The sequence below is a fragment of the Lepisosteus oculatus genome, chromosome 5 (genome assembly GCF_040954835.1).
Source record: "Lepisosteus oculatus isolate fLepOcu1 chromosome 5, fLepOcu1.hap2, whole genome shotgun sequence".
NCBI classification, from domain to species: domain Eukaryota; kingdom Metazoa; phylum Chordata; class Actinopteri; order Semionotiformes; family Lepisosteidae; genus Lepisosteus; species Lepisosteus oculatus.
Genome location: NC_090700.1, coordinates 3,723,034 through 3,750,991, shown reverse-complemented (window position 1 = coordinate 3,750,991; position 27,958 = coordinate 3,723,034). Strand labels below are relative to the sequence as shown.

At 40.5% G+C, this 27,958-nt stretch overlaps 1 protein-coding gene and 1 long non-coding RNA gene across 2 annotated transcripts; both read right to left on the bottom strand.

Annotated features, from left to right (window-relative positions):
• Positions 1-412: 412 nt before the first annotated feature.
• On the bottom strand, positions 413-11,086 carry LOC102692189 (uroplakin-1b). Its single transcript, XM_006627976.3, has 8 exons — positions 10,949-11,086; positions 8,312-8,401; positions 4,313-4,513; positions 3,837-3,911; positions 3,353-3,487; positions 2,772-2,951; positions 2,238-2,321; positions 413-1,807 (listed from the first exon to the last, which is right to left on the bottom strand). The coding sequence occupies exons 2-8, from the start codon at positions 8,381-8,383 to the stop codon at positions 1,757-1,759; spliced, it is 798 nt and encodes a 265-aa protein (XP_006628039.1). The 5' UTR covers positions 8,384-8,401; positions 10,949-11,086; the 3' UTR covers positions 413-1,756.
• A 2,018-nt stretch (positions 11,087-13,104) lies between these two features.
• On the bottom strand, positions 13,105-22,340 carry LOC107076669 (uncharacterized). Its single transcript, XR_001477849.2, has 4 exons — positions 22,158-22,340; positions 21,067-21,207; positions 19,495-19,557; positions 13,105-14,257 (listed from the first exon to the last, which is right to left on the bottom strand). It is a non-coding gene; the product is annotated as an uncharacterized lncRNA (long non-coding RNA).
• Between the last annotated feature and the right edge of the window lie 5,618 nt (positions 22,341-27,958).

Below are 27,958 nucleotides of genomic sequence, written 5' to 3'. Positions count from 1 at the left end.
AACATCTGAAAAGCATTTTTTTTATCTTGCTCCACTTGAATCCCATGTTACATAAAAGAGGTACAATGAAAATAGTTTTGTACACCATACAGAGGTTGCATACCTGAACACATAGCATTCTTTGTCAGAACTAGAACACAAAAAATACATATTGGCCAGATCATACAATGGTCACCTGCAACCAAAATATATAAATACATCTCACATTTAGAACAAAAAAACTGAAGACAACTCATGCTTTGAAACATTTGACTGCAGTTCATGCATATACTGTATACATACAGGTACATGTGGAAAAGAGGAAAAGAGAAACTGGCCAGCCATATAGTACATTACACTGACTGAAATCAGTTAACTACTGAAGTTAACTACTCCAAAACTATCAAACACCTGTAAAAAACTACTAACGGAAGTGTTTGCATACATTTTATTAAGAAATAAAGACAACATACTGGATCCAGGGGTGCTTGGAAAAATAAACTTACAGAAAAGAACCACAACATTGTCTGTGTAGTGGATTAGAAATTATTTGTCATCTTAAAAAGGTCAATTTAACATGCTTTTGCTATATGCACAATGAACATACAGTTGATAATAGGGCTAAAAAAATAAATCCAGTTTTCAAGTTGCCACATCATTCACTTCAATCAATCAATTTATTGAGCACTTAAATGCAGTAGTTACTATATTAATAGGCTGTTAACAACTTATGTAATTATCCTCATCCTTTTGTCAATTTAACAGATAACTGCAAACAGTTCCAAGATGAACATTTGCTAAAATAAAACTTCTGACCTTGCCAACTTCAAAATAAACATTTAAACTTTTATTAACTACATTTTCAGCCACGGTTATGTATATCCTATAACGGTTTGATAACTGACCACTTCAAATACAAATGTTGCAGGACCATATTTATCCCTTTTGAAGCTTTCAAAGAAGCAGTGCTATATTTAATCCAATCATCTATATAACTGTTGCCCAACACAGACCATTAATAAACACTAACTGAACTTGCAGATACTGTCCATAGATCCCTTTTGAAAATGACAGAACATTCACATGTGTAAACGAAACGCTCTGACCTGGGTAACTTGTTGCATGCTCTTCAGAGATGGGGGAGTGCAACGCAGACATGAATACAACCTGTACTTCGAAGTCAACAATAATGGGGACCCATGCGATCAGCTTATTAAGGGAGCCAGTGCCACTTAATTGCACTATTCAGGGCAGTATTCAGAACTTTACGTTTTAAATATACAAATATGAGCAATTTCAGGACCATGCTTTTACAGATGCCACAGGTTAGAGCGAAGTGATTTTTATAAACCCTTTAAGGGATTAGAAATAAGCTCAGGTTCGTGACATGTTCAGCGTCCCACTCCTTATGGCAAACAGATCAAGCCAGGATGGCCACTGTGATAAGAGGAAGATTTCCTGGTCTTTTAAAACCTAAAACAACTAAGAGCAATGATTTAGAGAGAGAATACAGAAAGAATTATTGTTATTCAACAATGCTGTGCTGGGGAGAAGTGCTTCACAGGTAATCTTCAGTAGATCATAATTTAATTTATGTGGTTATATTTCTCATAGAAGATGAAGAAAAATCAAAAAGAGGCACAAATGTGCTGGAAAATCTGAAGAAGCCCAACACGTCAAAGGCTCGGCTCACTTTGGTCCTGGGTCCTCGGGCACCAACATGAGGAAAAGGGGAGTTATAGAGTCCATTTGAAATACTTCCCAGTGACCTTCTTCTTTAGGAGTCCAACTGAGTGTAGTAAAACATTACTCCTATCACCACAAAAAACTGCAAAGGAATAAAAGAGGTTTATTTTGGGGGGAAATAAAGAGTTTACGGCAATGGCCATCTGTCCTCAAAGCATCTTCCCATAGAAAGAACTTACAAAAGTATCTGATAAGACTCTCTAACTGATACTGAAACAGATATATTAATAAGAGCAGACAACTGATTTGTTTAAAACCATCATCGTCCTCCCTTATGATCACGCCTCTACCAGCCCAGCACAGCGTGGGTGGGGCCAGAGCTACTGTACATTTCTGGGAAAGGAAACGGGATCATCCACAGCCTAATTTCAATTAAGACAAATAAGCAGACATGTATCATGCCCTTAATACAATCCGACTTCAGTAAAAGGGGTAAAAGTTTGGCTCACGCCTGTGTCACACTGCTGGGAAGAGAAATAGCAGGCTAACACAGCTCTTCAGTTCATACTCACCGTCCAACACAAGATGGCAAAACCAAACCAGGAGACACCCAATCCTTGTCGAATCAAAGGGCCAGCAATGTAATCATAGCAGCCCTGTGGCCAAACACAAACACATTCTTGCTGCACATGACAAAAGCCGCAAATGAAGGAGATCCGCGGAACACGAGGGTGCATCTGTCTCTCTTCCTCTGAAACTACGCAAAAGCTCTCCGTAGAAGAATGAATAAAATATGTGGACTGAGCTTCCCTAGGGCTGAACAATAATGGCGCGATCTCTTGCTGATGAACAGTCATCTGTGACAGAAATACAGTATGCAAGTATAATTCTCAGCCCGCCCTAATTTGGAATGTGTGCATGAGTCAAAGATAAGCTCATAATGGGACGCTCTAATTTCTTTTATGAAGAGGTAGCAGCCACACCATTAACTGTGCCACTCATTAACAAGCACCTCGCAAATCATTTTTCATGCACTTAAGCCCTGGTTCCCTGCAATCAGAGCGATGGTTCTGAACTGCGCAGGTTTGGTAGCGCCAGCGGTTTACCTGAGTGAAGAGGTAGGGCTCCACCCCAATCTTGCAGGCATTCACGTTCACAATGCCTCCAGTTCCATCCTGCAGACAGCACTGTCTGGGCCAGGGGTACTCGGAGTCCGAGTTCTGCTGTCTGAACTGGGAGTTGTACTGCAGCCAGTCCTGAGGTCCATATACACCACAGCATTGGTACTGAAAGGAGGGCAAACTGGTTAGAAGCTCCAGCTGCAGAAGAAAGATATTTTCAGCAGTGTTGGAGGGAATTCTACCTTTTAAAAACATGCCTTTAAGCTTTCATGACCAAGACGGAATGGACAGACCTTTGCCTGAGACTTTGCTATTCTCATTAATATGACTGCAACCTTTGAGACTTAAGACCCCCAGCGATGAAGGTGTGCTGGTCAACTCGCCTATTCCTGAGCCCAGAGCACAATAGCTAGAGCCAAGCAGAAGTATCCAACATGCATCCCATCCACATTTACTAGAAGAAAAAGAAACAAAGCAGTTCTCCTTACTGACAGTTTTCCTAACCCTGACCACACAGCCCCAAGCACTTACAACCTGGACCTCTGCAGTCTAACGTGAAAGAATACCTCAGTCATGATCATGTTCCACGTGCTGGTAATGCCACTGTTCTTGTAGATTTCGTCCTGAGTGCTTGGCAGATTTTGGGGCAGTGGCTTGTTGTAGTTCTCCAACATTTGTTTAAGGAAGAGATTCGGAACAAACTATAACAAAAACCCAACATAAAAAGTCATTGAGACAAAGATAACATTCTCTATTATTGGAATTCTATATTTCCATTCAACTTTTTCAATACAAGACAAATCTACCCTCCAAGAACGAACAATGAAAGTAATGTTCTCTGTCTTGACATTCTTGTTTACTCATTAAGTTCAACTAAAGACCACTGTTATGCTATTAAAGTAAGGGACAGTTATTGACTGCAGGAAGTGAAACACACTCACTTCTCTCACAAGCAAGGTTCTCTGTACCTGCTCAACCCAGACAGATGCAGACTCAACTTCCAGAGGTAAAGCATGATAGAAGGAAAAAAATATACAGTACAGTATATACCCAGTCTTTGTGTGTCGCTGCTGTGATGGCAGATGCCACTTCAAAAGCAAAGATGAAAATCATCAGTAGAATATACTGTAAAAAATGAAAAAGAAAAGTCATCTGAACAACCACCTACATTTCTGTGACTATTTTCTATATTTGTTTGTATATTTTCTATATCTGATGTTTCTAATACATCAATTCCATTCAACATTTGCTACCCATCTAAAATATGTTCACAGGCAAGGCAGACACCGAGGGGTCCCTTAATTGGGGAGAAGAAAATTAAATTAGCCCAGACAGATTAAAGCCCTTTGTTAGCCTTGGGGATAAACCACTAACAAATGAAAGTCAGTATATAGCAGTTGAGAAAGTGATATATAGTTTGATAAAATCTTGCTCAGTTCTGTTGAATAGACTACATCAATGATCTACAGTAAGAGAAACTGTAACAGCCCAGTTTAAACTGAGCCAGGGTCTGGACTGGGACTCACCACAAGCAGGAGCCCCCTTTTGGACTTCAAGACGGCGTACATCCCAAACACAGCCGTGCAGAAGAGAGCGAAGCCCGTGAACAGGCCGATCCAGGCCGCTCTCCAGATGCTGTCATTGCCCGTAGCGTACACCAGGACGTACAGGTGGTCCCGATCAAAGATGAAGAAGATGCACATGGCCATCAGCGCAAGGCCACAGCACTGAAGGAGGGGATGAGCACAATCAATACATCAGCATGGGCCAGCACTCTCTCTGGGCTGGCGTTGGAAAACACACGCCATCCTTATTCAGTTATCGGGAATCTCCCACTCGTTCTTTTGGATGTTTACGGATACAAAGGAAGCGGTGTTGAGGAATATACAGGATATGCTGCCCCTTAAACCACAACTGCAGTGGTGCTGTATCTCAGGTGTGTTGAAAACCCAGAAGTGCTCAAATGTTCATATCGCACGGTTCATGTCTTGCACAGGTGTCTGAATGTAATGTGGTGGAAAGATGACATGTGCAGGAAATTAAATCATATGGTAATTTAAACCTCACTAGAGACAAAACTTAAAAGGCATCCCTTAAATGGAGGCATAAACAGTCTCATTTCAAAATTAATTTTTGCAAAGGCCAAAGATCTGTTTTAATTAATAGACCTATGCTACAGGCATTGTCATAATGCTATTTTCATGGTTTGTTCCACTAAAATGAAGTCCATACTGTAAATAGCAGAATGCCAGGTCTTGGAGTTCAACAAGGATTTTTTTTTTTACTATATAGCTAAGGAGATATACAAAGTTCACCCTCTCGTGTTTTTCTCACGGAACAGTTATTTTTATTTTTTTACCAAACTATATCATCTTTGAAATATGAAAATGTCAGAAAAGAGAGAACCATTAAGAAAAATCCTTACACATATATAGCACTCCACTCAAAGCACTACAGTAATGGGGACTCCCCTCCACCACACCAATGTGCAGCATCCACCTGGATGATGCGACGGCAGCCATAGTGTGCCAGAAAACTCACCACACACCAGCTCTCAGTGGGGAGGAGAGCAGAGTGATGAAGCCAGTTCAGAGATGGGGATTATTAGGAGGCCATGATTGGTAAAGGCCAATGGGAAATTTGGCACCACTACTCTTTTTGAGACACACCCTGGGATTTTTAATGACCACAGAGAGTCAGGATCTCGGTTTTACGTCTCATCCGAAGGACGGTGCCTTTTTACAGTATAGTGTCCCCGTCACTATACTGCGGCATTAGGACCCACACAGACCACAGGGTGAACGCACCCTGCTGGCCCCACTAAAAGCCTAAATGTTGAACAGATTCAGGTTTAATGGCAGCCCAGATCTAGAGCAAGGTACATCCCCAACAACACTACTCAGGGCCTCAAGGACACCAGGTGTGCAGTCCCAAGCTGCAGCCCATCGCCCATGGGCGACTCTTTTTTGGTTTCAGGGGAGTCTCAGGTTCACCCGGGGCACCAAGCAAGGTGTATTTTTATTTTAATAACATTGGTTACTCAGATGGGAGTGCTTCAGGTTACACCCATCTTTCAGACAAACTGTCATTGTGAGCTCAGTGAGGAGAAAAAAAAAGCTTTGCTTTTCCAGCTTCTTCTCTCCAGTGTGACAGAATGTTTCTGTGGGTGAGAAAGGAGAAACAGTTCTGGGGAAGAGCCTGTGAAGCCACCTGCAGCCCTCAAGTTGTATTCTGGCAAGCAGCAGTTTCAGGTGTATTAACTCACTGAGCAAGCAGAAAGTATTTTTTTTAAACACAAGCAAATATAAGTTGTTCATTTCCTGTTGGGATTCATCTTCCAATGAGACTATAACACCTTTTTTTTCCTGTAATTTCTACAGACTCCCTTCTGATATTATCGTCATGACACAGCATATGAAAGCAGGAAGATTTTTGAAGGGCTGTTTCTCCAGTAAAAAAAAATGTCTACATGCAATTTTCCCTTGTTGTGAGGCTTAACTTTGGAACCGATAGCCAGGGATAAAGAATATTAAAGAAGTGCACTTAAAGGGAGACTTTACTCCAACAACTACACGCAGTAAAATGAACAACAGCCTCCTATGACCTAAGCCTTCAGTTTGTATTTTCCAATAAGTTCCCAAACAAATAAACTATTCTTTTCCCCCTAATAAGATCCTGTAGCTCCCCTTGGCCAGCCTGCTAGCCCATGAAGGAGAGCTGTGCCGTACACCTGGACTCTCAAGATACTTTCAAGGCATACACGAGCAGCGTGCTAATGATTCTATTATATTAGGCTAAAACAAAAAAGATGCATCACCAGGACCACAGTGCTTTGAACTTTGAAACTCAGGAAATTATTCACATTTTTGTAGGGCATACGCGACAGGAAACCCAGGGCTGTCCCTGGCAGCCCCGATGAACAGTCAAACATTTCATAAGGTCTTAAATTACACGCCTGCCACCCACCTTCAGTGGGTGTGGTTAATTTATTACTGAGGTTAAATTATTTTAAGTATTATATAAAATGAAGTTTAAACACATAATCTGACTGTTTCCCCATACTAATAACAGGGAAAAAAATGAACTTGTGGATGAGCTGCTCTACCTAATCCCTGCCTTCTGCAAATAAAACATCTCATTGTAGAAACAGAAACCTCTTTAGCCAGAGCAACAGGGTTAATCCTTTGAAACAATGTCCAGTCACAGCTAACAGTCCACAGTGAATCGCAGGTGTATCCGTATCCTGCAGCTACAGTATGTGACACACTGTCAGACAATTTGTGGCCCATGACCACACAGCACTTTAATTATGCAATTAACTTTATGTCATAATTAAAATCACTGTTCAAGAAAACTCATTTGTAATACTTAAACTCCACATCAGTGAATCTGACTTTTTAAAAGCAAACATAGTTTTTTTTTTAATCACTTGCAGTGTAACAGCCTGTTTTAGCTGTTCAACGTTAACAGTTTCCTCTTGCCCAGTGAACACTTCAGAGCAATATTTCAGTCATAGAGTGATTAACAATCTGGAACTAGCTGGGGACAATGCAGCTACATCCTTAAACACACATTTTTAATCTGATTATTCCAGTCTTTTCAACTGTGTAAATGCAACACAGCAGTATTCAATCCTGCAGTGAATCTGTATCCCTCCAGGGGGCAGTCATGCACTCTGATGAGATGTGTCACCTCTTGCCTCTCAGATGGAATATGGACAGTATTTACTAGGTGATTTTGTGTCCAGATGCAGAGTGGGTGGTATGGGGTTGTCACTGGTTGAGTGAAATTAATATTTGGCTGTTTAATCTGCACATGCACAGACTTTGCTCTCTGGCCACAAGGTCTGGGCCTATCCAAGCATCAGTCAGCACACAGATCTCTCCTGGAGCAGCACTCATGTACCGGTTAATATTAACACCAGAAAACCCCAATGGGGCACGTTAATAAGAACTGACGAGGACTGAGGAGGAGGGGGATCTTGTGCTGACGGGTAGCAGCTGGGGACCAGCCTGGTTTTGATGAACCTGTCTTTAAAGAATCTGAGGTTTGCAAAAAGCAGAGCAGGTATTTCCCAGACACGTGCATAGACGTGAAAATGACAAACCCAAGATGTACAGTGATCGTACCAGGAAGTACAGTGTGTGAAAAACTACAATCACTTCCTTAGGTTTTTCAGAGAAAAAGTAATGTACCTGCAGAAGAAAATTTAGACCAGATCCGTATTTTTTTCCTGCACTCAAGGGACATGTTGCTTGACTCCTTTCCCAGACAAGGCTTCCTCCTTTTGGGCAACCTGCTTTTATCTCATGTAAAGGTGTTTAGCAAACAGTCCGTAGAAAACCGTCTAGGTTCTCCAGGAAGATGCCGTCAGACTGACCAATAAGAAATGATTAAACAAACAGCCCTGTGCATCTCTAACGGTGCGCTCTGTATATAGACAGATCAACGCAGGTTTGGACTCAACGGATCGATGAAGTCTTCCGCTTTGTCTGTCATTTTTGTCCCCTCTCAGCCGAACTCACCGCAATGACGAAGTTGCCCCACGCGAGGAAGGCTTGAAAACAGCGAACGCCGATGTCAGATTTGGCCACCATGTCTTGACCTCAGGCTACCTGCGTGAAGACGGAAGGGAACAGTAAGCGGGAGAAGCCGAGAAGGCGCTGGGGTGAGAGACGAGCAGCTGCACAGACCGCTCCGCTAGCGCGGCTCACTCTCACGGCCTCCACAACCCCCCCCCGACACGTCCTGCACTGCCTTCTGGAGCGCTGCACAACAGGCAACAACTACACAACCCACACCAGGACTGGGAGGCCTCCTGCACAGCCGGAAGAGTGATGTCCAGAATCTGCCAAAGAATCCTGGACGATGAGCCGATGACCTTTTTCTGCTGCTGGGGTGAGGTCGGTCATGGTTTGAAGCAGTTAAAATTGACCCAAAGCTGATATGTTTTTTTTTTTTAACAGAACATTTCAGATAAACTACAATAATTAACCAATCAAAAAATTGTATTTCAGCAATGATAATATTCTTGGAGCACCTATGCTGAAGTGGTAACTCATTATTGTCTTAAACAGGACAGGGCTTACATGCTTTGTGACTGTTTCGTTTGGCAATACCAGCAAGCTTGAATAACTTACTACTATTTTTTTTTCCTGAGGAACAAAATAATTTCATACACTTTAATAGGTTCCTACCAGAAAGAGACTATAGCAATCATTTTCCCCGCCAGTGCCTATGGTCCTTGCTCACATGTAATTGAGCCAGACCCCAGAAGATTTATCCAAAGAAAGATTAATGTCAAGAACGCAAATGCAGTAAATCTTTCAATTTTTAAAACAGCAAAAAAATTGGATATGAAGGCAAGATCTAGGTTAATACCATTCTAAGAGACAGAGAATCACAATTATGAGATAAGTCAAAATTTTCTTTTTTTGAAAAAGCAAAAAAACTTTTTTCTAAAAAATGGCAAGTTTTCCATCCCCTTACAGAACAAGCCATGTTTGGCACTGGTACAAATAATCCGGGTTGTTGTTTTCATTGGGCCTGCAGTGACTACGCCAAACAAAATGGTTTACAAAGTTACTGGGTTCCAGGCTTGACCTTAGCACGGAATTAGACACGTAATCATTTTTAATTATCAGCCAAGATAAAACTGTGAATGTCAGTTACCAAAATCAAAATTAACATAACTGTCCACTCTTACAAGTCCAACTCTGCAGTGCAGCTCTCTACATTAAACTAAGGAGCCCCACAGATTAAGATCTTCTGCTTTGAGACACCAACAACTCCCCCACCTTGTAAATCGAGATGTTAGGCTATTGATCTGGCCCTTAGAAGTACTGTAAACCAGTATTCTCCAATGCCAATAATTCAAGATTAACAATAAAAGCCCTTCAGGTGAGGTGAAGAGAATCAAACAACAGTTGGTTCTAAGGCTTTAACTATATCCTTTCACGGAGTCCTTTACTGTCCATATACTCAAATGCACACTGTGTGCTTTCAACAGCGCAATTCAGAGTACATGAGATGCTATAACTACAGCTTTGTCCGTTCTCTGATCTTAGGAGCCTAAGACGTTGCGCAACAACACCGGACAAACGTGGCGGCCTCACTGCCAAAAGCAGAACGCAGCATTCCCTGGGCATCCTCCAGTTATACAGAAACCGGTCAGGCCAGTTTTTTTTATTTTCGTCACCCGGAATGGGTGCGTACCGAAATCCAGGGATATATGGCTACGCCTCTGCAAACCGTCCGCAAGATCACCGAGGAGGGCGAGTGACGGGCTGCCTTCACCCCACCAAGTATGGACTGGAGAGGTGCTGGCCCAAAACAAGGCAGCATCCACACCCCGCCGAACAGAACTTCCACAAAAATGCAGAATGTTGTTATAAGCTGTCAAATGAGCCGTACCACGTCTTTAAAACGGTGTACAATTATATACATAATAAGAACATCGATTCTGATTTATTCCGTTTAGAGTCTGCCTACACCTGGTACAGTATATTTGCAATTTAGCAGCGCTCCTAGACACCCGCACAATTTATTTACCCTCCAGTGACATTTCCTCAACTCTGAAACAGCTGACTGCGCTCCTCGCTAACTCAGCAGTACAGCAAGTAAGCGGAAAACACGACTGCCCTGCTAAATATTTAACTGTTACATTTCATGGTACAGGTGCATTTTTCGTCATTATCGGATATAATTCTTATTATCTAAAAAGTCTTCTGTTTAAGACGAACATTTAAACAGAAAGTCGAGTTATTTTTTTAAACTACTACACTTCACAAAAACAATCTTGTTATATCTGCACAGGAAGGTTATCTGGTAAGAAGTTGACACATAACCAGGTTACAGATAATTGGTACTCCAGACAAAGCTAGCTCTACAGTACATACAATACAGGCAAAGATCACCTTCAGGCAAAACCAGCGTTTTGCTCTGCCTTATTTGACACGGAGTGTAGTAACGCGGTGAGTGTGATCTGAAAGGGCAGTTAACGTCTAATAAAATAAGTGAAATGCTTTAGGAAAAAAAGAGTAAACTGTTTGGAAGCTGAAGGCGACTTTAACACAAACGAGGATCTGTAGGCACTTAGTATCTTTTAAGTAAAGTCAATAAATACATAAATATAATCCTTGACGACATATATACAGACTCACCTTTGTTACCCCCCAAAAAACCTGGATGTGTACTGTAAAACACTCTAAATCCCAAAGTGATGCGTCTCGGATATCCTTTGTTGCAGAAGGTGAAAACTTCAACCCACAAACTTTAAGCGACCAAGCCTCGACGTCTAGGGCCTGGTTTCGGGTTGGCCGGCGCCGAACACGTGACGCTGGAATAACCTGTTTGAGAAGGCGGCAGGTGGGTCTTCAGCTACCTGCGTAACTAATAGGTAAGAATCATCATCTCCGAAAGATGAATCTACATACAGGTTTTAATAGCATCTTCGATTTTGTTATCAGTTCTGTCTACTGTAGTGGCCGTGACTTTTTTCTCTCTCCATAATGCCGTGATATAAAATGTGCTGCCATTGTTTCATAGAAAAACTACGTTTTTGTGCCTGTCACAAGTATTAGGATTCTACACCTAAAAACCGTCCATGCTGTAAGAGGGTGTGGTTCTAATTCATTCTGAGAACACTTAAAAAACTTACATCACAGCAACAGGACATGTTTAAGTATTTATAATTACGATTAAAACGTCGGGGGTTATAATTCAGTGTTTTCTACCGGCATAAAAAAAAAAAGATAATGTTTTGAAGTCTCGATACAATAATGTTACATCTTATGCACTGCATAAACACGGCTGTTTGAAACGGTGTCTTGGATTTGTAAGCGTGATCATTCCGTCTTGAAATCTGCAGTCTGCTTGCGTTTAACTGAAAGCGAAATGTCCATGCAGCATCTTAATAACTTCCACTTCTACGCTGAACTTCTCTAAAGTTGAAACCCAGTATAATTAGTACTATGAACTCCCTGTAATATTCTACTAAATGAGGAGTGAGCTACTGTACTCTCACAAAAGTTACAGTGAAATCAACTAATCACCTTTTGTGTTCTATGAATTAAGCACACAGCAAGAGCCAACATTTAGCTCTTTAGGCCTGTTCCTGGGTGTTTTGTAGCCAAACCACGGTAGTAATTACAGATGGTGACCTTTAAAAGCTGAGGATGTGATTCAGGCTCTCTTCACTGTCAGATCAAATATGGACATGTGCAAACTCCTTACTCACAATTGCCAGGCAAAGTTAACTGATCTGTGACCTACTTATTTCAGAAAAAAAGATTTAAGATTAAATTTTAATTATAAGGATGCTATCTTTAAAGCAGATTTAAAGAAAAAAAAACATGATACTTTTAAAGTAACAGAAGTTTTATCCCGTGAAGTAATTTTGTCGTGTAATGCTTTTTTCATTACAGCAAAATGTATTTTGTTGGACATGTTTTTTTTTAAATCATCTATGCGTTTCTGGAGCCAACAAGATGTAATATGTAAGACATCATATGCATTACGAAACTCATTTTATTTCTTCAGATTTATTTGGAAGATATAGATTTATCGTAATGGCAATAAAACTAGAGAAAGCTGTCAGTCATCATGTTCACAAATTAAAAAGATTGTAACTACCCAAAAGAGTTACTACAACAACAACAATAATAATAATAATAATAATAATAATAATAATAATAATAATAATAATAATAATAATATGACAGCATTATTTTACAGATAATGTAATTATTTCCATCATGGGAAACATGACTGCTACCTTTGTTATGCCTTAAACATTGTATTACGATATAAAGCACAAATCTCAGAATCACTCCATGTCACCCAGTAAATTTGGTGCATCAGGTGTAAGTCACCTGTAACTGCCTTTGCCAGAAAGAATGTTTCAGTCTGGATCTGCAAAATGTTTGTTTTAAAAAAAGATTACTGTCTGTGATCGTAGCTGTAGAATGTCTCTCAACAGTCATTTGGGTGGATGGGTTTATCATTGTATTCTAGGGCAGCTTCTATGTTGATAATAATTAGTGACCACTTTCACATAACAGACCAATAAACCATAAAACTTCTGTTTTAAATCAGGGACATCAAATTATTTACCACCTGGTTTGCCATGGTATAATAATATATTCTTGTTAAAACATTAATATTCCACTTAATCATTATTTCAGATCAATACAGTTCTCAAACAATAGAATATTGTATGGTTGTTTCAGATATTGATTAATTTCTTCAGCAGTTAAGTGATTTTTCAGCTCATTGATAAACATTCAGTATCCAATAATTGAACACAAAATCCAAAAAGTGAAGATTTTAAACTATTTTATTTTATTTTCCAGCAACCTACAGTAATCGTTCAAAATGAAACAAAGGAAGTAATGAGGCAAATAAGAGAATATCTATATCAATTAAACACAACTAAATGTTTCATAACAGATAAGGGATGAGTCTTTTTATTAGGTTGTTTAACTGTTACTTTTTTGGAACTACTGAAACAGCACTCCCAATATTTGCAGTTCTCTGCCACAGCTTTAGATTAAAACTCTGTTAACTCCTGTAGCTTTTCCAGCAAAGTCTGCTTAAATAAATCTTCACACTTGAGGGAAAGTAGTCTGGTGTAACTTCTGAAATGCTATAGTGTTTGAAGCACAGATGGATTCATCAATGGAACAAATAAAGGTTTATTCCTTGTTGAAAAGAGAAGAAAGGAAACACAGCATTTTTGCTGCGGAGTCTTCTTCATGTGCCCTTCTTTACACCCAAAGAAGACTCCACAGCCAAAACGTTGTTTCCTTTCTTCTCTTTTCAACATGGAATAAACCTTTACTTGTTCCTTTGCAGCCTACGCATGCTGACGCAGCTACTGTACCTACTTGAACTACTGGATTTATCAATGGTAGTTTCTCAAATTGCCCACTACATTTCAAGGAGCTCCATGATCATTTGGTGTCTCAGGTCTAACAAAACAAAACAGAAGATTTTTGCAATAATCTGAACTCTTCCATGTCCCTTACTTGAGTTTTCTAGCAGTGTACTTGGGACTGTTCTCCATAGCAGTGCCTCACAATGGAAAGTCATTCTGACCCTGAAGATATGTCCTTGTTCTTTTAACAAAAGCGAATCACCCAGTCAACAACCTTAATAGCATCGTGTGACATTTTTCTTCCCCTCTGTTTCATAGCAAGCATTTTTTCAGAATTTGTCTCAATAAGTAAGCTGTGGAGCAGGATGATGGTGTGCTTTTTTTATTTTTTTTATTCCCAGTAAATTAAAACTGAGCAGAGGTCCTGTATTTAATAAATAATGATTTCTCATGCTGCCTTATGCAAAAGCTAATAAAGACCTGAATTAAATCACAAATGACTGATCTTTTTTCTTGATTTAGTGAATGGTTATGACTGCACATCATCTTCGGATGTTTTTTCTGATTCCTGCTTGTTTCTGATCTTCATTTGTACCTGTGATAAAGAACAAAGAGGATGGTTAAGAAGAGACACCTTTAGCTTATTAATTTTTCTTTTTCTTTAATTTGTCATCATAAAATGTAAACATAGTCCTTGGCATCATGATAATAGAAATATAATAGAACAAAAAGTATATTTTAATGTATTTTTCTTTTTAAATAAACAAGACAACCTTTCTCTTCAAGGTGGTGCCTTATTCAGGCATTGAAGAGTTCTTGATTTGCCTGAAACTGGGCTTGGAGACATTCAAAATGGGTTTACAAAGAACTGATGTTCATGTTAGCAGACAAAGGGGGACTCAAAATAAAGATTACATTCTTCAGAGCAAGACTTTTGGGTGAGATGGCAGAGATAATTTCTGCTATTGGTTCTGTTTTGCTCTCAGTTCTTCCTCAGGGAGCCTGTACCAATATGAATTAACCGTCCTCTTTGTTCTGTTGCCTTTTTTTAAAAAAGTGATATTTTAATAGTACTCGAAAGTGAGGTGCTCTTCCAAGATTCCATGGCACATATAAAATACTTCTCTGTGAACCACTAAGAAAAAAAAGGCTAAGAACCATATATATTCATGAAATTTGTCTACTTAAATTTAAATTATGCCTCTTTGAAAGTTGTATAAGATGTATTGCATGGTTAGTGTTCAGCATTTTCAATTTTACAATGACAAACCTCCCTTTAAAAGGCAATTAGCAGACATTTTCTTCACTGGATCCTAGTTTAGGAAACGTTTTTCTTTCCCCTCTGGGTATAGCCTGCTTTTATCATTATTTTCCCGAATTATTTTAAATACTGCAGTTATGATTATTGTGTACCACATAACCTCTCCATTGTTGGGACAACTCATCCAACAACTGGCAAACGTATTGGTAAAGTACATCCATTTAAGCACATATCAGCTGGTCAACTGCGGGACCGAACTGGGATTTGTGATCAGCATCACCTGTAAACTGCTTTTGGGGAACCGAGCATCAAAACATCTCGTGGTTGTGATGCTCAGCAAGAGGCAGCTCTGGCTTTATTTCATACTTGAAGATTTTTAGTGTTTCTTTCTGGGCAACAGAATCAACTGAAAGACAATTTAATGGGACATTACAGTATAAACACCAAACTAGGGGACACTGAGTATGGAAAAAACTGAGTTTTACAATAGGCTTAACAGCAGGGTTCCTCAATTCCAGTCCTCAGGGGCTGACGTGTAGCAGGTTTTCTGGCTCTCTTTAATTCAGCTACTATACATCTTAAGACTGGAGGAAAGAGTAAAATTGTTCCAATTAATGAGAGACCGTAACCTTTATCTACAGGCCTGTTTTTGTTTGAAAGACCTGAGATTCAAAGGGTGGCTCATTGCAGAGGCACTGAACATTTTAATTGGTGCACCGTTTCTGTTGCAAGTAAAAAAAACGAACTCCGCCGGAAGATGTGTTAATCAAAAAATTTGATTCCAGTATGAATTGCCAAGAAATGATTGTGAAGAAATAATCTTTCTTTATGGACGAATCTCAATGCTACTGCTACTTAAAATGCAGTCCTTGAAATTGCCACATCACTCACATTGAGGTGAGGCAAGTTTACATTTCTTTTGTGTCTAATTACTCACAGATTAGTTACGTCACAGAAAAAGGGTGAGGAAAACATCAAATAACAATATATGAAACTTATTGTAAATCCTTAGTCGCTTTTGACCTGTCCCAACAAAGTCCCATGCAGTTAAAACATAGTTAAAATGTCTAGTGCAATACAGAGGCTGCTGAGAGGTCACAGATGCTGTCTAAATAGATTCAGAGTCAGGTTCCCAAATGGTCTCACAGACCTAGCAGTTGCAAAATCTACTAGTTAGCTCATTCCACTGAGCAGAAGGGTGAGAGGGTATGAAGGGTGAGAGAGGGTATGAAGGATGAGAGAGGGTATGAAGGGTGAGAGAGGGTATGAAGGATGAGAGGGGGATTGAAGGGTGAGAGAGGGTATGAAGGATGAGAGAGGGATTGAAGGGTGAGAGAGGGTATGAAGGGTGAGAGAGGGTATGAAGGGTGAGAGAGGGTATGAAGGATGAGAGAGGGTATGAAGGGTGAGAGGGGGTTTGAAGGGTGAGAGAGGGATTGAAGGGTGAGAGAGGGTATGAAGGATGAGAGGGGGATTGAAGGGTGAGAGGGGGTATGAAGGGTGAGAGAGGGTATGAAGGGTGAGAGAGGGTATGAAGGGTGAGAGAGGGTATGAAGGGTGAGAGGGGGATTGAAGGGTGAGAGAGGGTATGAAGGGTGAGAGGGGGTATGAAGGGTGAGAGAGGGTTTGAAGGGTGAGAGAGGGTATGAAGGGTGAGAGAGGGTTTGAAGGGTGAGAGAGGGTATGAAGGGTGAGAGGGGGTTTTAAAATTGGACTTAAATGGGAGCCAGAAGAGGAGCTGGTGTAATGGAGAAAGATGGGAAAAGTGTGGCGAAATCCTGGATGAGTCGGATCCTGGGGAATAGCAGTGTCTGGGAAGCAAGCAAAGAGGGAGTTACAGTAGTCTAGGTGGGGGAATATCAGGGTCTGCAGTAGGAGAAGTGTAGAATAGTTTGTAAGGAAAGGGCAGGTTCTGTTAATATTGCTCCAGAAGAAGCAGCAGGAGAGACGAGAGGCTCAAGAGATGGAATATGCTGGGAACAGGAGAAGGAGAGGTCAGGAGTGAAGCAGAGGAGGACAGTGACTAGAAAGGTAGAGACGTTAAGAGGAAAAGAGATGGACCGGTCCACAGTGGAGGAGGAAGATAAAGCAAATAAAAGGAGACCAGACCTTGAGAGGTTGAGTTTAATATGATGAAATTTTATTTTGGAGGAGAAAGCTGAGATACAGGAACATATACGGGATGAGTATGCAGTGGCAGGAAAGGAGAGGGTATGAGCATCATGAGCATAAAAGCTGATACTGTACACAACAGAGAGGATGAGGGAGGCTCAGGGACAGAACAGAGAGAAAGCTTTACCCACTGTACAAGAAATGATAAGGTCAGAGAGTGCTGACAGGAGATTATTAGGAGATTAAGATAACTCAGTATCAAAGGTGACAGAGTTCGTGATAGATCAAGGCAAAGAAGAGAACCAGCCATGAATGGGCTGTTGTGTCCACTTAGTTTTTCTGGAGTTCTACAGCACAGCTGTTTATACCTCCTGACCAACAGAGTGAAGTCCTTCTGAAGATGTGTGCTCTTTCGGAAAACCCAGCATCCCCTTTCTTCACAGGGTAAAAAAAATATCTGTTTCCAGGAAGGCAGTGCATTACTTTTTCTACATCCAAGTTGTGCTTTTTTAAATCTGAACACTACAGGAGCCCTGAGAAGCATCAAGCGAAAATACGCACAGCATTTACTTTTAACCTCTCAGCATATAATAATGGAACATGTCATCACCACATTAAGACTGCCTTTGTATACCACTACCATTTGCTATTTTAAGGAAACCTTCCCCTGTCTCCTGGCTCATTAAATAAATAAAGGATATATAATAGGAATGCTTTTTTTTCCCTTTAAAACAGAGAACATTCAGCTTTTAACAAAACGTGCTGCTGCTGCACCAGCAGCATAGAATTTCGTTAACCTGTGTAGAAATATGAAATAAAAAGTTTCACATTGTCTTCTTAGTTCAATTAACTCTGTGAATATCTGAGAGGAAAATGTGATTTGAAGTTAGTACAGTGCTATTGGATCTTGAACTTCAAAAATGTATCACAGGCTAACACAATTGCTTTCACACTCCCATCACTAATGACTTCATATAAGGAATTCAAGCTGGTCACATCACTTGACAATATCATTGGTGTTATTGCTGTGGTGCCGAAGAGTTGGGGTAAGTGTATAAACCCAAGTTAGTATTTTCATGTGTTTTATCAATAGTTAGCCACACTATGTACTGCAGACTAGGCTTGGCATTAAGATAGAATCCTCATCACCATCTCTCTCTGTGTGTGTCAGAGGCTTCTTAAATCTATCCAATAGCAAGCTGCCATCAAGCACTGAGTTGAGGAATTTTCCTTTTGCTGGATGAGTTAAAGGCCACTCTCCCTTGTGCTCAATTAGTGTACCCTGCCTTGCATCAAGAAAGAAACCTGTCTTATTACTGTACATTTTATTATTACAAGGAGAGACTGACTAAAGGGCTGGGCAGGTGTATTGGTTTTGAAACTAAGAGAATGGCAGAAGAATATCAGGGCGAGCCTGCGGACTTTAATGCTTAAAAATAAATAGCTGACCTCTTTGACTAATCCTAACATATATTATTTAACATACAATTTGACAGAAAAGAAGGGGCTACAGAATATCAATCTGTGTAGCTGAAATAGATCAAGATCCAAAGAAAACCCACCTATCATCAAATCCTCTTAAAATTGTTTATTATTATTTACTTAAATGTTTTAAATGACTGGGAGAATTAACACATTCTGACATGATATCCTTTTCCCCAAAGTCTGAGAAAGACATTAAATATAACTAAATATTAGATGGCTTCAAAACTTCAACCATAATTTTAGATAATTTGTGTAAAGAAATCATGAATGTGTCAGAAAGCTAGTTAAAGCTAGCCTTAAAAGACAGAAACATACAGCAGGCCCAAAGACATGTCTAAACATCAGAGTTTTCAGTCAAAACAAACTTTAGAGGATCAACTTTTTAAAAAAAATAATTCTTTTTTTTGTCAGACTTTTCCCAGGTTGTTTTTCTGTGGAGCAATTAGTCATTTTGAAGTCAAAAGCCTTATGGGCAACAACATTTACTCTGTAGGTTTCTTACTCATACTCATTACAGAGATGTCCTTGAAAACCTAACAGTTTGATTATGATGAGGTGCTTGGTATAATTATGTGCTCTTAATAGGGTTTAATGTAATTAGGAACCAACATATAGTAGTCTTATATCAGAGGTAAGGTTACAACCGAGAGCCTTTTAATGAGTTTGAAGCTTGCTTTCAATTGGTATGATGAAAAGAAAGTCTGTTTGAAGTACAGGTTCTTTTTTAATTTTAGATGGTAATTAATAATTAGTAACGGTCGCACTTCAAAATAAGATTTACAACACAGAAAAGTAAACTTGGCATATTTTTTTTTCAATGCAAATTGAGGTGCAGTAATTCAGAGTTTTTGCTGGACAGGAGCTTCTAACAAGCTGCTTGTTGGTTCCCAAAGACCACCGATGCTCATTAAACTGCACGGAGAGCAAAACTCCTTTGAGTTCAGAAAGAAAATAAATGAATAATCAAACTTAACCTGTTCTAACATAAACTGAAGAGGATCCTCAGGCCTCTTGAAAACCAAGTTTTCTGTCATCTCCTGTTGATTAATGAAAGAAAAAAACAAGGCATTATTGAGGGAAAAAATGTGCTGTACTGTGACTCATTATTGTCCTTTTACATAATGTTATTCAAATACAGAATAATTCAGAATATTTCATCTTTCCATACATTCCCGACAGGAATCCAATACATAATAGGCCATGTTTTCAAAATGTAAAGCTAATAAAATATAATAAAGAAAAAAATACATTTGCAATAGACTTATTTTTTCCCATTTGGAAAACAATTAAAAATAATATTGTGTGTGGGAGGTGTGCCCATTAAACAGAGACCTTGACCTTTTGCGCTTCTCTCCAGAAAGGAGGAAAGCCACATGACATCAGAGCTGGTGTCCTTAAGCAGGGGCAGAGGCTTAGAGCTGGGCGTGTGTGCCCTCAATGGACGCCACACCTTCAGCATATTCTGAAGAGCATGACGAGGCCCAGGTGCCTCAGTGACCCGAGAGCTGGTGCTGCGCAGTACTGGCACACACCCTGGAATGCAACCCTGGGCTGTTCCACGCCAGCAGGTGATGAATCCAATTATTCTGACACGATACAGGGAGGTCACAATCACCAAACGCCCACGTGCACCGACATACTGTACCCCTCCACCCTGGATACCCAGCAAAAGAAAACAAACAAACAAACAAACAAACAAACAAACAAACAAACAAACAAACAGGGGACACAGCCTCATCAAAATAAATCCACCCGCGCATTTTACAACAAACCCCATGCTGGGAATCGGTGTCCAAAATGTTTTTTTTATTTTGAGTTAGATTTTATTGACTGCATAGAACATTTTCCTCCTGCCATCCAAAGGCATACTGGTAGGTTAATTGGCTTTTGAGAAAACTGGCCCTGGTGTGAGTGCGTGTGCGTGTGCCCATTATTGCCAGAATAAGCCCGGCTCTCCTGTGACCCCATTTTGGATGAAGCATTGAGAAAAGGCACGGATGGCTATAACATAGAAAACACTGAGCTTCGAGCCTTATTCTGTGCAAAACACTTAAGCCGACGTTTTTATGTTGACACGTCATTTGTATCACCTAGATAATGTGGGGAACCAATATAACATACAAACAGAACAGTGGGATATGTCGTGAACAAAAGCCAAATTGAAATCAAGGGTGTACAAATGCTGTCAACATGTAATGAAAAAGATATCGCTACTCTGCAAGATGGACCAAATCAATCTGCGAGCCTACACATGTCCTCCCCCGCCACTGACAGGCTAACAGAACTGAACATTATTCATAGTCTTGAACAAAGATACAAACTCTGAGGGGCCCCGATTCAAATATTCAATTTTCCTCACATATTCACCCTGACTCTTTCGAGACATGGTTGGATGAGATCCTTCAATCGCTTAAGAAACAGCCCCCCAAACGCTTGGGCCTCCACTCAGCTGCCTTCCTTGTGATCTTCCGTTTGTGGACAGTTTAGCTAGATGGCCACTGGCGTCCAGGCTGGAACTACGTTCCCCACCTGAGTTTTACCTGTACCTGAAAGATCTGGAGGATGTTATGCTTCTCCATGTACTTCACCGAACGCTCATAAGGGTCTTCGTATGGTGAGATGCCTTTGGTGCTCAGGTCCGACGTTTCTGTTATCAAGACGTTTGCTGTGGGGTCTGTCTGTGCCATCTGAGTCGAAGAGCAGAAAGGGGTTTATACAGGAATGTCCAGCTTTTGTCCAGTAGAATCACAACCCAGGAGTGGCTACAGGTCAAACTGACCCCACTACTTCCTTGATTGTCCCCGATGGGAAATTTGCTTTGCAGACAGGCAAAATACACACTGTAATGTGATACACAATAGACTTAGCACAACACGAACCTTTGACAAATAAAACAAATACATGCATAAGAAGAAAACATAAGCTAGAAGCAATTTAGAAAGATAAATGACAATGCGGGGTCATCAGCGTGCGAGATAGATCCATAAGATAAATGCATGATGAATAAATTAAGTAAAATATAACAGTTGTCCAAATTAAGCAGGTTATTAGCTGTGGGAATAAACAATAACTCCGTGTTATTACGGAATTTTGAGCAAACTAGCACATTCAAGTAAATATGTTACACTTGCTTAAGGAGTGAAATCAGGTCTTTAATACAAAATTAAAAATACCCATTGAAGGTGTAGTTAGTAAAATACTTTTGACCAACAGGAATGTAAGTGGCCCAATCATTTAAACCTAACCTGGTAAGTTTTAAATGTGAACTTGCAAATTTAACCTTTCAAGTGGAGCAAAAGTGCGAAGCGAATAGGGCCAAGACGTACAAGTTAAGAAGCAGCAGGTAAGATTTATTTCTGTGGAGACAATTCCAGTAATTCTAGTATGTCAACAGGCTGGTTTATTAGTTTCGTTACCGACATCGGCCTACTCGCGTACAGATTCAAGTGGGCATCTGGAAAAAAACAAAACAATCTCCAACGTTTAGGTTAGTGTATATCAAGAACAGAAACAATGTTATTTAAAGACCCGTCGAATCCACGTTTTCAAGCGCCGACGTCCTGTCCTGTACACCTGCAGTGAACTGTGATCACGTTACCGTAAGGCGCGGTGATCAATACCCTCCACTCCAACGCACCTTTCAACGGGACTGCTCTTTTATGTACGCGGGCTTCACTGTCGTCCTTTTCAGAGAGATAGATTGGGGGGGAAAAAAGAAGAAACTCGTAACTTTAAAAGACGGATATGGCGCTGTGCAACTGCACGGTATCCACGCCTGTCCCCACGGACTTCACGCAGGCGTTCGTTGCCCCAGCAACAGTACAACAGCGAGTGTGCCGTCACGTGTCGGACTGACGTAATCGAGTGTGTATTTTAATCAAAAGCATTGTTTGGGGGGCACAGGAGAAACGTCCAATAAATCACAGGTCTAGGCATGCTAGACCCAGTTTTCAGGGTTTCTCGTAAACTGCTAAAAAAAAACCAAGAGCAAACCTGTTTCTTGGAAAAAAAAATCAACTTTGTGTCTGTCCAAGCTACAGTCGTACAATAAGACTTAAAAAGCATCAGAAATTATAATTTATGCATGAAGTGCCTCTCCAAAAGATTTTAATTTCCTGCTAGCTCGTATGAAATATGCATTTTCCTAGTACATTACATTCCGTTATTCACATCGAACTCTTACTGCTAATGTTTAAAGACGTTTAGCAATTTTTTTTTCCTATTTCTAATCATGGGACTGGATGCTCTCGAGGATGTCTCGGCATGTGAAGAAGAAATTTAAATTACAAAAAACAGGTCTTTCGACCAAATTATCTCACAACGCTGTGAATTACATGTCGGTATAGAATGCGATGTGGATTGTTGATCTGAACTAACACACCAGTCGACTCAGTTTCTAATCTTTATGTAAAACGTATGGCATTCATCTGTAAAATCAAGGCGAGTTTTATACAGTATACAAAAATACATGGCTCTTTAGCTTATTTTGAGCACAAGAGCACGATTTTTCTAATGGTATAAGAAAAATGTACCAGCTCATACAGTGTGTATATGTTTGCACCGGGACGTAGGGAAGCCCTTACAAGACAGTATATCCCTGTCGGCCTGTCCACCAGTTTATAGGAAAGCGGCGTTAATTCCACGGCGAAAGGCAGAAACAAAAACACAACGTTTCGGCCGTGGAGCCTCTTCAGGTGGGTTTTAACCCGTGTTTTGTCGGACAAAATGTGACGGCGTCCTCAAGATGGCTTTACGCGGGGAAGCAACAGTAACATCTTTACATTTATTTTGTCTGGTTAATTGCACTGGGAAAACTACAGTCAAAAGCATCTGGCGATGTGATTAGGCTGCAGACTTCAAAGGCGCTCTTGTCAGCCTGGCCATATGTCTGCTCAACACACCCACCAACACGAGTTTGATATCGAGACTTCTGGGCTCCAGCTTCCTGCGTGTTCAGAGCAGAACTCCTCTGCGCCTTCTCGTGCCGCAGGACGGCAGACACGTGTGGACCGAAGCATGAGGGAAGACGCGGCTTATTTATTTTTAGATTGGTTTAAAAGACCGTGTCTGCTCTCCTTCAGATACCCCCCAGAGGTCTGGCCACATGGCGCAGCCCTGCCATGTGTCAGACCGAGCGGTTTCCTAAAGAGAGTGTCGTGTCTGCCGTAAAGGCACACAGTACTTCTAGGCTCGGGGTGATACACGACGGGTCTGTGGGTTGCTCTGGAAACAGAGTCAAATACTAAATATGAAATCGATGCTCTCTTGCCCTTCTCTGCTCCGGTGGGAAGATGTCTCTCCGGATCTTTAGTCCGCACGTTAAGCATCCGCCGGTCAAGCGAGTAGCAGCAGAATACGATCAATGTATGGAGGACGCAGCAGGGTTGTAACGGATGTCTAAAAATAACGGGAGATTTTCCCCATGAGCTCAACTGGCCGGGTCCCCGTTGAGTGACGCTGGAGGCCCGGGTTCAAGTCCCCGACGGTGGGGGTCCGACCTGTGGCGCCAGCGGCGAGGGCGCATACCCTCGTGAACCTGGGAGCGCTACACTAAGACTATACCTGAAAAGGTTGCTAAGGTGGTCTTAAATAGACATGCGTTTATCTAAAGAGACATCTTTATCGGAAACTAGAAGAATGCAAGATATCGGGAGGCTAGACCGGCCTGAGAAGGTGGTGGCTTCAGCTTCTGTAGAAGGAAAGCTGTGAGCCGCAGAGCGGTCAGGGTGGAGGGTGCTGTTACACCCTGAACCAGGCACTGAGATGGACAGGTTTCTCAGACGTCTGCTCTTTATTGTGCAGGTCTTGGAACGGACAGAGAATGGCGGACACCCGCCGGGCACCTACTGTAAGGAACGCAGTGGCCCTCAGACTTAAGCGCAACAGCGCCGTGAGCACAAGCATGAGAAGTGTCATCTTTTTCGTACACCGTCCCCACGCCCAGACACCAGAGTACAGGGCAGCTGGAAGAGCTGTGTTCGTGTTCGTGTCTTTCAAAACTACTCGGGCTCTGTCTCCAGACTGATCAGAGCAACAGATCTAATCTTTTTCCTCCCGTTTTTAAGTAGTCGCCTGGGATATGGGAGTCCCCCATATCTTGCATGACACTTCACAATTGCCATGTATTAACTTTCATCTCTCCCTCAGCACGGAGCATTTATTGAATTAGTTAAATATTCAGTTCCTCTCTGCCTCCAGTGCTTGTATTATTGGGATAAATCAGAACTTCTGAATCTCTCAACAGCTTAATGATGTGACTGCCGGAGAGTAATTGATGATAACTGGGTAATGTACTACTCAGTCAGTCATTCCAGATCCGTTAGCACCACAATTGTATTGATTTTAGGTACCTGGTTGTGCACTGTTAACGGGATTCTTTGTTTTTTTTTATCCAGGTGAATGGTGTGTAATTCACAATTCTGCATTTCTGCTCTGCTACTACACAACTGTGTTTCTCAAATGAATGATATCCACCTTCCTAATTCTGTTCTGGCACCATTGGACATTCACTTTTTTTTGCTGCATGTTATTCTGTCTATTTCTGTGCCATTGGACACATTTGATTATTCATTCAAATTATTTTAATCCTCATTAGCAATTACTGTATTAGAATGCATGAGACATAGTAAAACCTACTCCACGGAAATAACTAAATATGCAATAAATCACACAGTGGACACAATATAGTTTCATTCATACTGGTGGCATGTGTCTACAAAAGCACACCAATCTTTGCTAAAAGTTAAATCTCTTTGGATCTTCCTGTTGTTGCTTTGCAGAAATCCCGGTGATACAGAGAGAAATCTCATTGGATCAACGGACCTAAGAGAATGAGAGAAAGGTGTTGGTTACCATTTTGTTAGGGTTTGAGTGGTCCGTGAACTCATTTTTTTTAGCTCTAGCAGGAAAGACTTTTTAAACTGCAGGTAGATTTAAAACAGTTTCTGAACGATAAACAAGAGAGTGTGTGTGTCTAACATATCCTGTAACAGGATGTGAATCGGCATCTCTGTTTCTGATTTTAAAGACCTCTCTAAATCCAGACTTCAGACTCGATTCTGACCACTGCTCATCGGTTCCCAAGCCTGCTCCTCAGCACTCCCACACCTGCTGTTTTTTATTCCAAGTGAGCTCTCAGATGTGCAACTGAACCCTTTATTGCCTTAATAACAGGATTCATTCTAACTGTTTGGCTGTTTTGTTTCTTAAACATGTACTTTTCGGAGGTTTCCTTGTAACCATTGCATTTCATAAATAAAAGAAAATCCCAGGTTTCTGCATAGAGGAAAAAAAAACTTTCAAATCAAGCAACTTTTTCATTCCATTAAGGCTTCAATGTGGTAATTAAGTTCAGCTCGAATGAAACCCAGCAGGTGTGTGGCCTCCAGGAACCGAACTGGAAACCCTGCAGCTAAGGCAAAGTTCACAAAAAGAAATCCTGAAGTTTTTAAGCTGATCTTTGTTTTTTGCACTTTCTGTCTTTTTGGCTGCGAGATGTCCGGTTGTTTTCTCCCTGACACATCCCCTTGAGCACGGTAGATGCATTTTTCCGCTCGAACACTTGGTACATTCAGGCACCGTAGAAAAAGTAAAACCCTCACAAAATATTTACACTTGGCTACCCTTCTGCAACCACCCTGTTAGTTAAAGTTAATATCATCCAACAGCAATCTCCACTTAGTGACCGCCCACTCAGACAGCATCTCGCCCCGGCATCAATCACCTGGTAATGTTCCATTGATCTGACACCACAGAAATCCAATTCACTGCTTCACACACAAGAGAGTAACAAAAAAATGTATTTCTGTAGCGAAACCATCTATGCTCTGTCGAACGATCCATGACGCACAGATCCTTTTCAGATGATTTTATCCTGGTAAACAGTCGGAGCCGAGTCACAGATTACAGTCTGTACGAAGATAGAGGAATATCTAAAATATATTTTTCTATGCGTATGTGTGTGAGAGTACACAGGGAGATTTGATTATTTTACTTTGGTCAATGTGTTCTGCTGGCCAGTAAGGTTTATTTTCATCAAGCTGTTTTTTCAATGGAAATAGGTTGCGGTCACATTTCTGCTTTTAAACACCAGGATTTAAATCCTCAATCACCTCAAAGTTTGGCCAGTCTGCAGGAATCATATACACAAGATGATCTTGCTAATTACTGTATAAATCCCAGATTATCTGAGTTCCATGAATGCAAATGAATTTGGTTCATTCGTGTTTCCTTGTTAGGGTGCTCCATTTCCTTTTTTGTTGCTTTAATATGATAATTAAAGGGCAAATTAACCCGAAGAAACATTTTATTTCTTTCTAATGGATATTCAGTGTTCTTGGTCATCCAGCTAGGTGTATCATATGTCTCTGTTTTCTGTGAGATTGTCAAATTAGTATTTTGTGTTGCCATGAAAATGCCCAAGGACATTTAAAGAAGAAAGTTAATTTGAATAATCTAAAAAGAAAATCACATTGTTCTGAGAATACTGAACCCTGACTAGCAGTGGTTTCTACAATTTTGAACACTCCATAGTTGATACAGGTACTTTTTGGATAGCTGTGTGCATGAGATTTAGAAATGTGAGATGGAATCAGCGAAGTATGTTAACTTTAATAGCATCCAAGGTTTCAGTGCAGAAACAGCCATGATTTATTAGCTTCTCTAATCAGAGAGAAACACAACACTGCCTGTCGGACAAGATCCTATCAATACCTGTGGGGACCAGTTGCTTCAGGCGATTTCCTTAAACACTGCTTATTTTAAATGCAGAGCTAAAGTCTGGGGCTTTACGCCTATCCTTTTAAAAACAGCAGCAACACTCACAAATAAAAACTCCTTCCCTGCTAAAGTGAGAATTATTGTGGTTGTTTTAATAATAATAGTGCTTCATTATGTATTTCCCGTTACTGTTTCAGCAAAATATCTTACAGATTGTCCAACACAATTTTTTTTACTTACTGGGTGACTAACAGCATGACAAATGGATTGTCTCACAACATCCTTCCTAAGGAAAAATGTATGAAGAGACTTCTTGCATTACTCTGGTTCTAGAAAAAGCATTTTAAAACTGCATCACACTGTAGCATTCAAAAGCTTTACTTTAATTCTGAATTTTTAGAAAGTATTTTGGAGCCTGACAGCAAAAACAGAGAGATGAGTGAAGAAATGCAATTCTGTGATACTGAGCTCTGTTAGAAATGCATAAACTTTTCATTTCACAGCGACCTGGCAAGAAACATCAGAGTTTTTTTTTGTCAAGCAAAGCTGGATGACAAAGGTTGCATTGTTTTATTTTTCTCTAATTCTCTATTCAAAGTAAAAATTATGTTCTGTGTTTTGCATTTTCCTTCCTTTCATTTTTTTCACATAACCTATGACATGCTTTAAAAATGCAAATTAATTAGAACAGAATTGTCAAATACACAGGGTACAATGCCT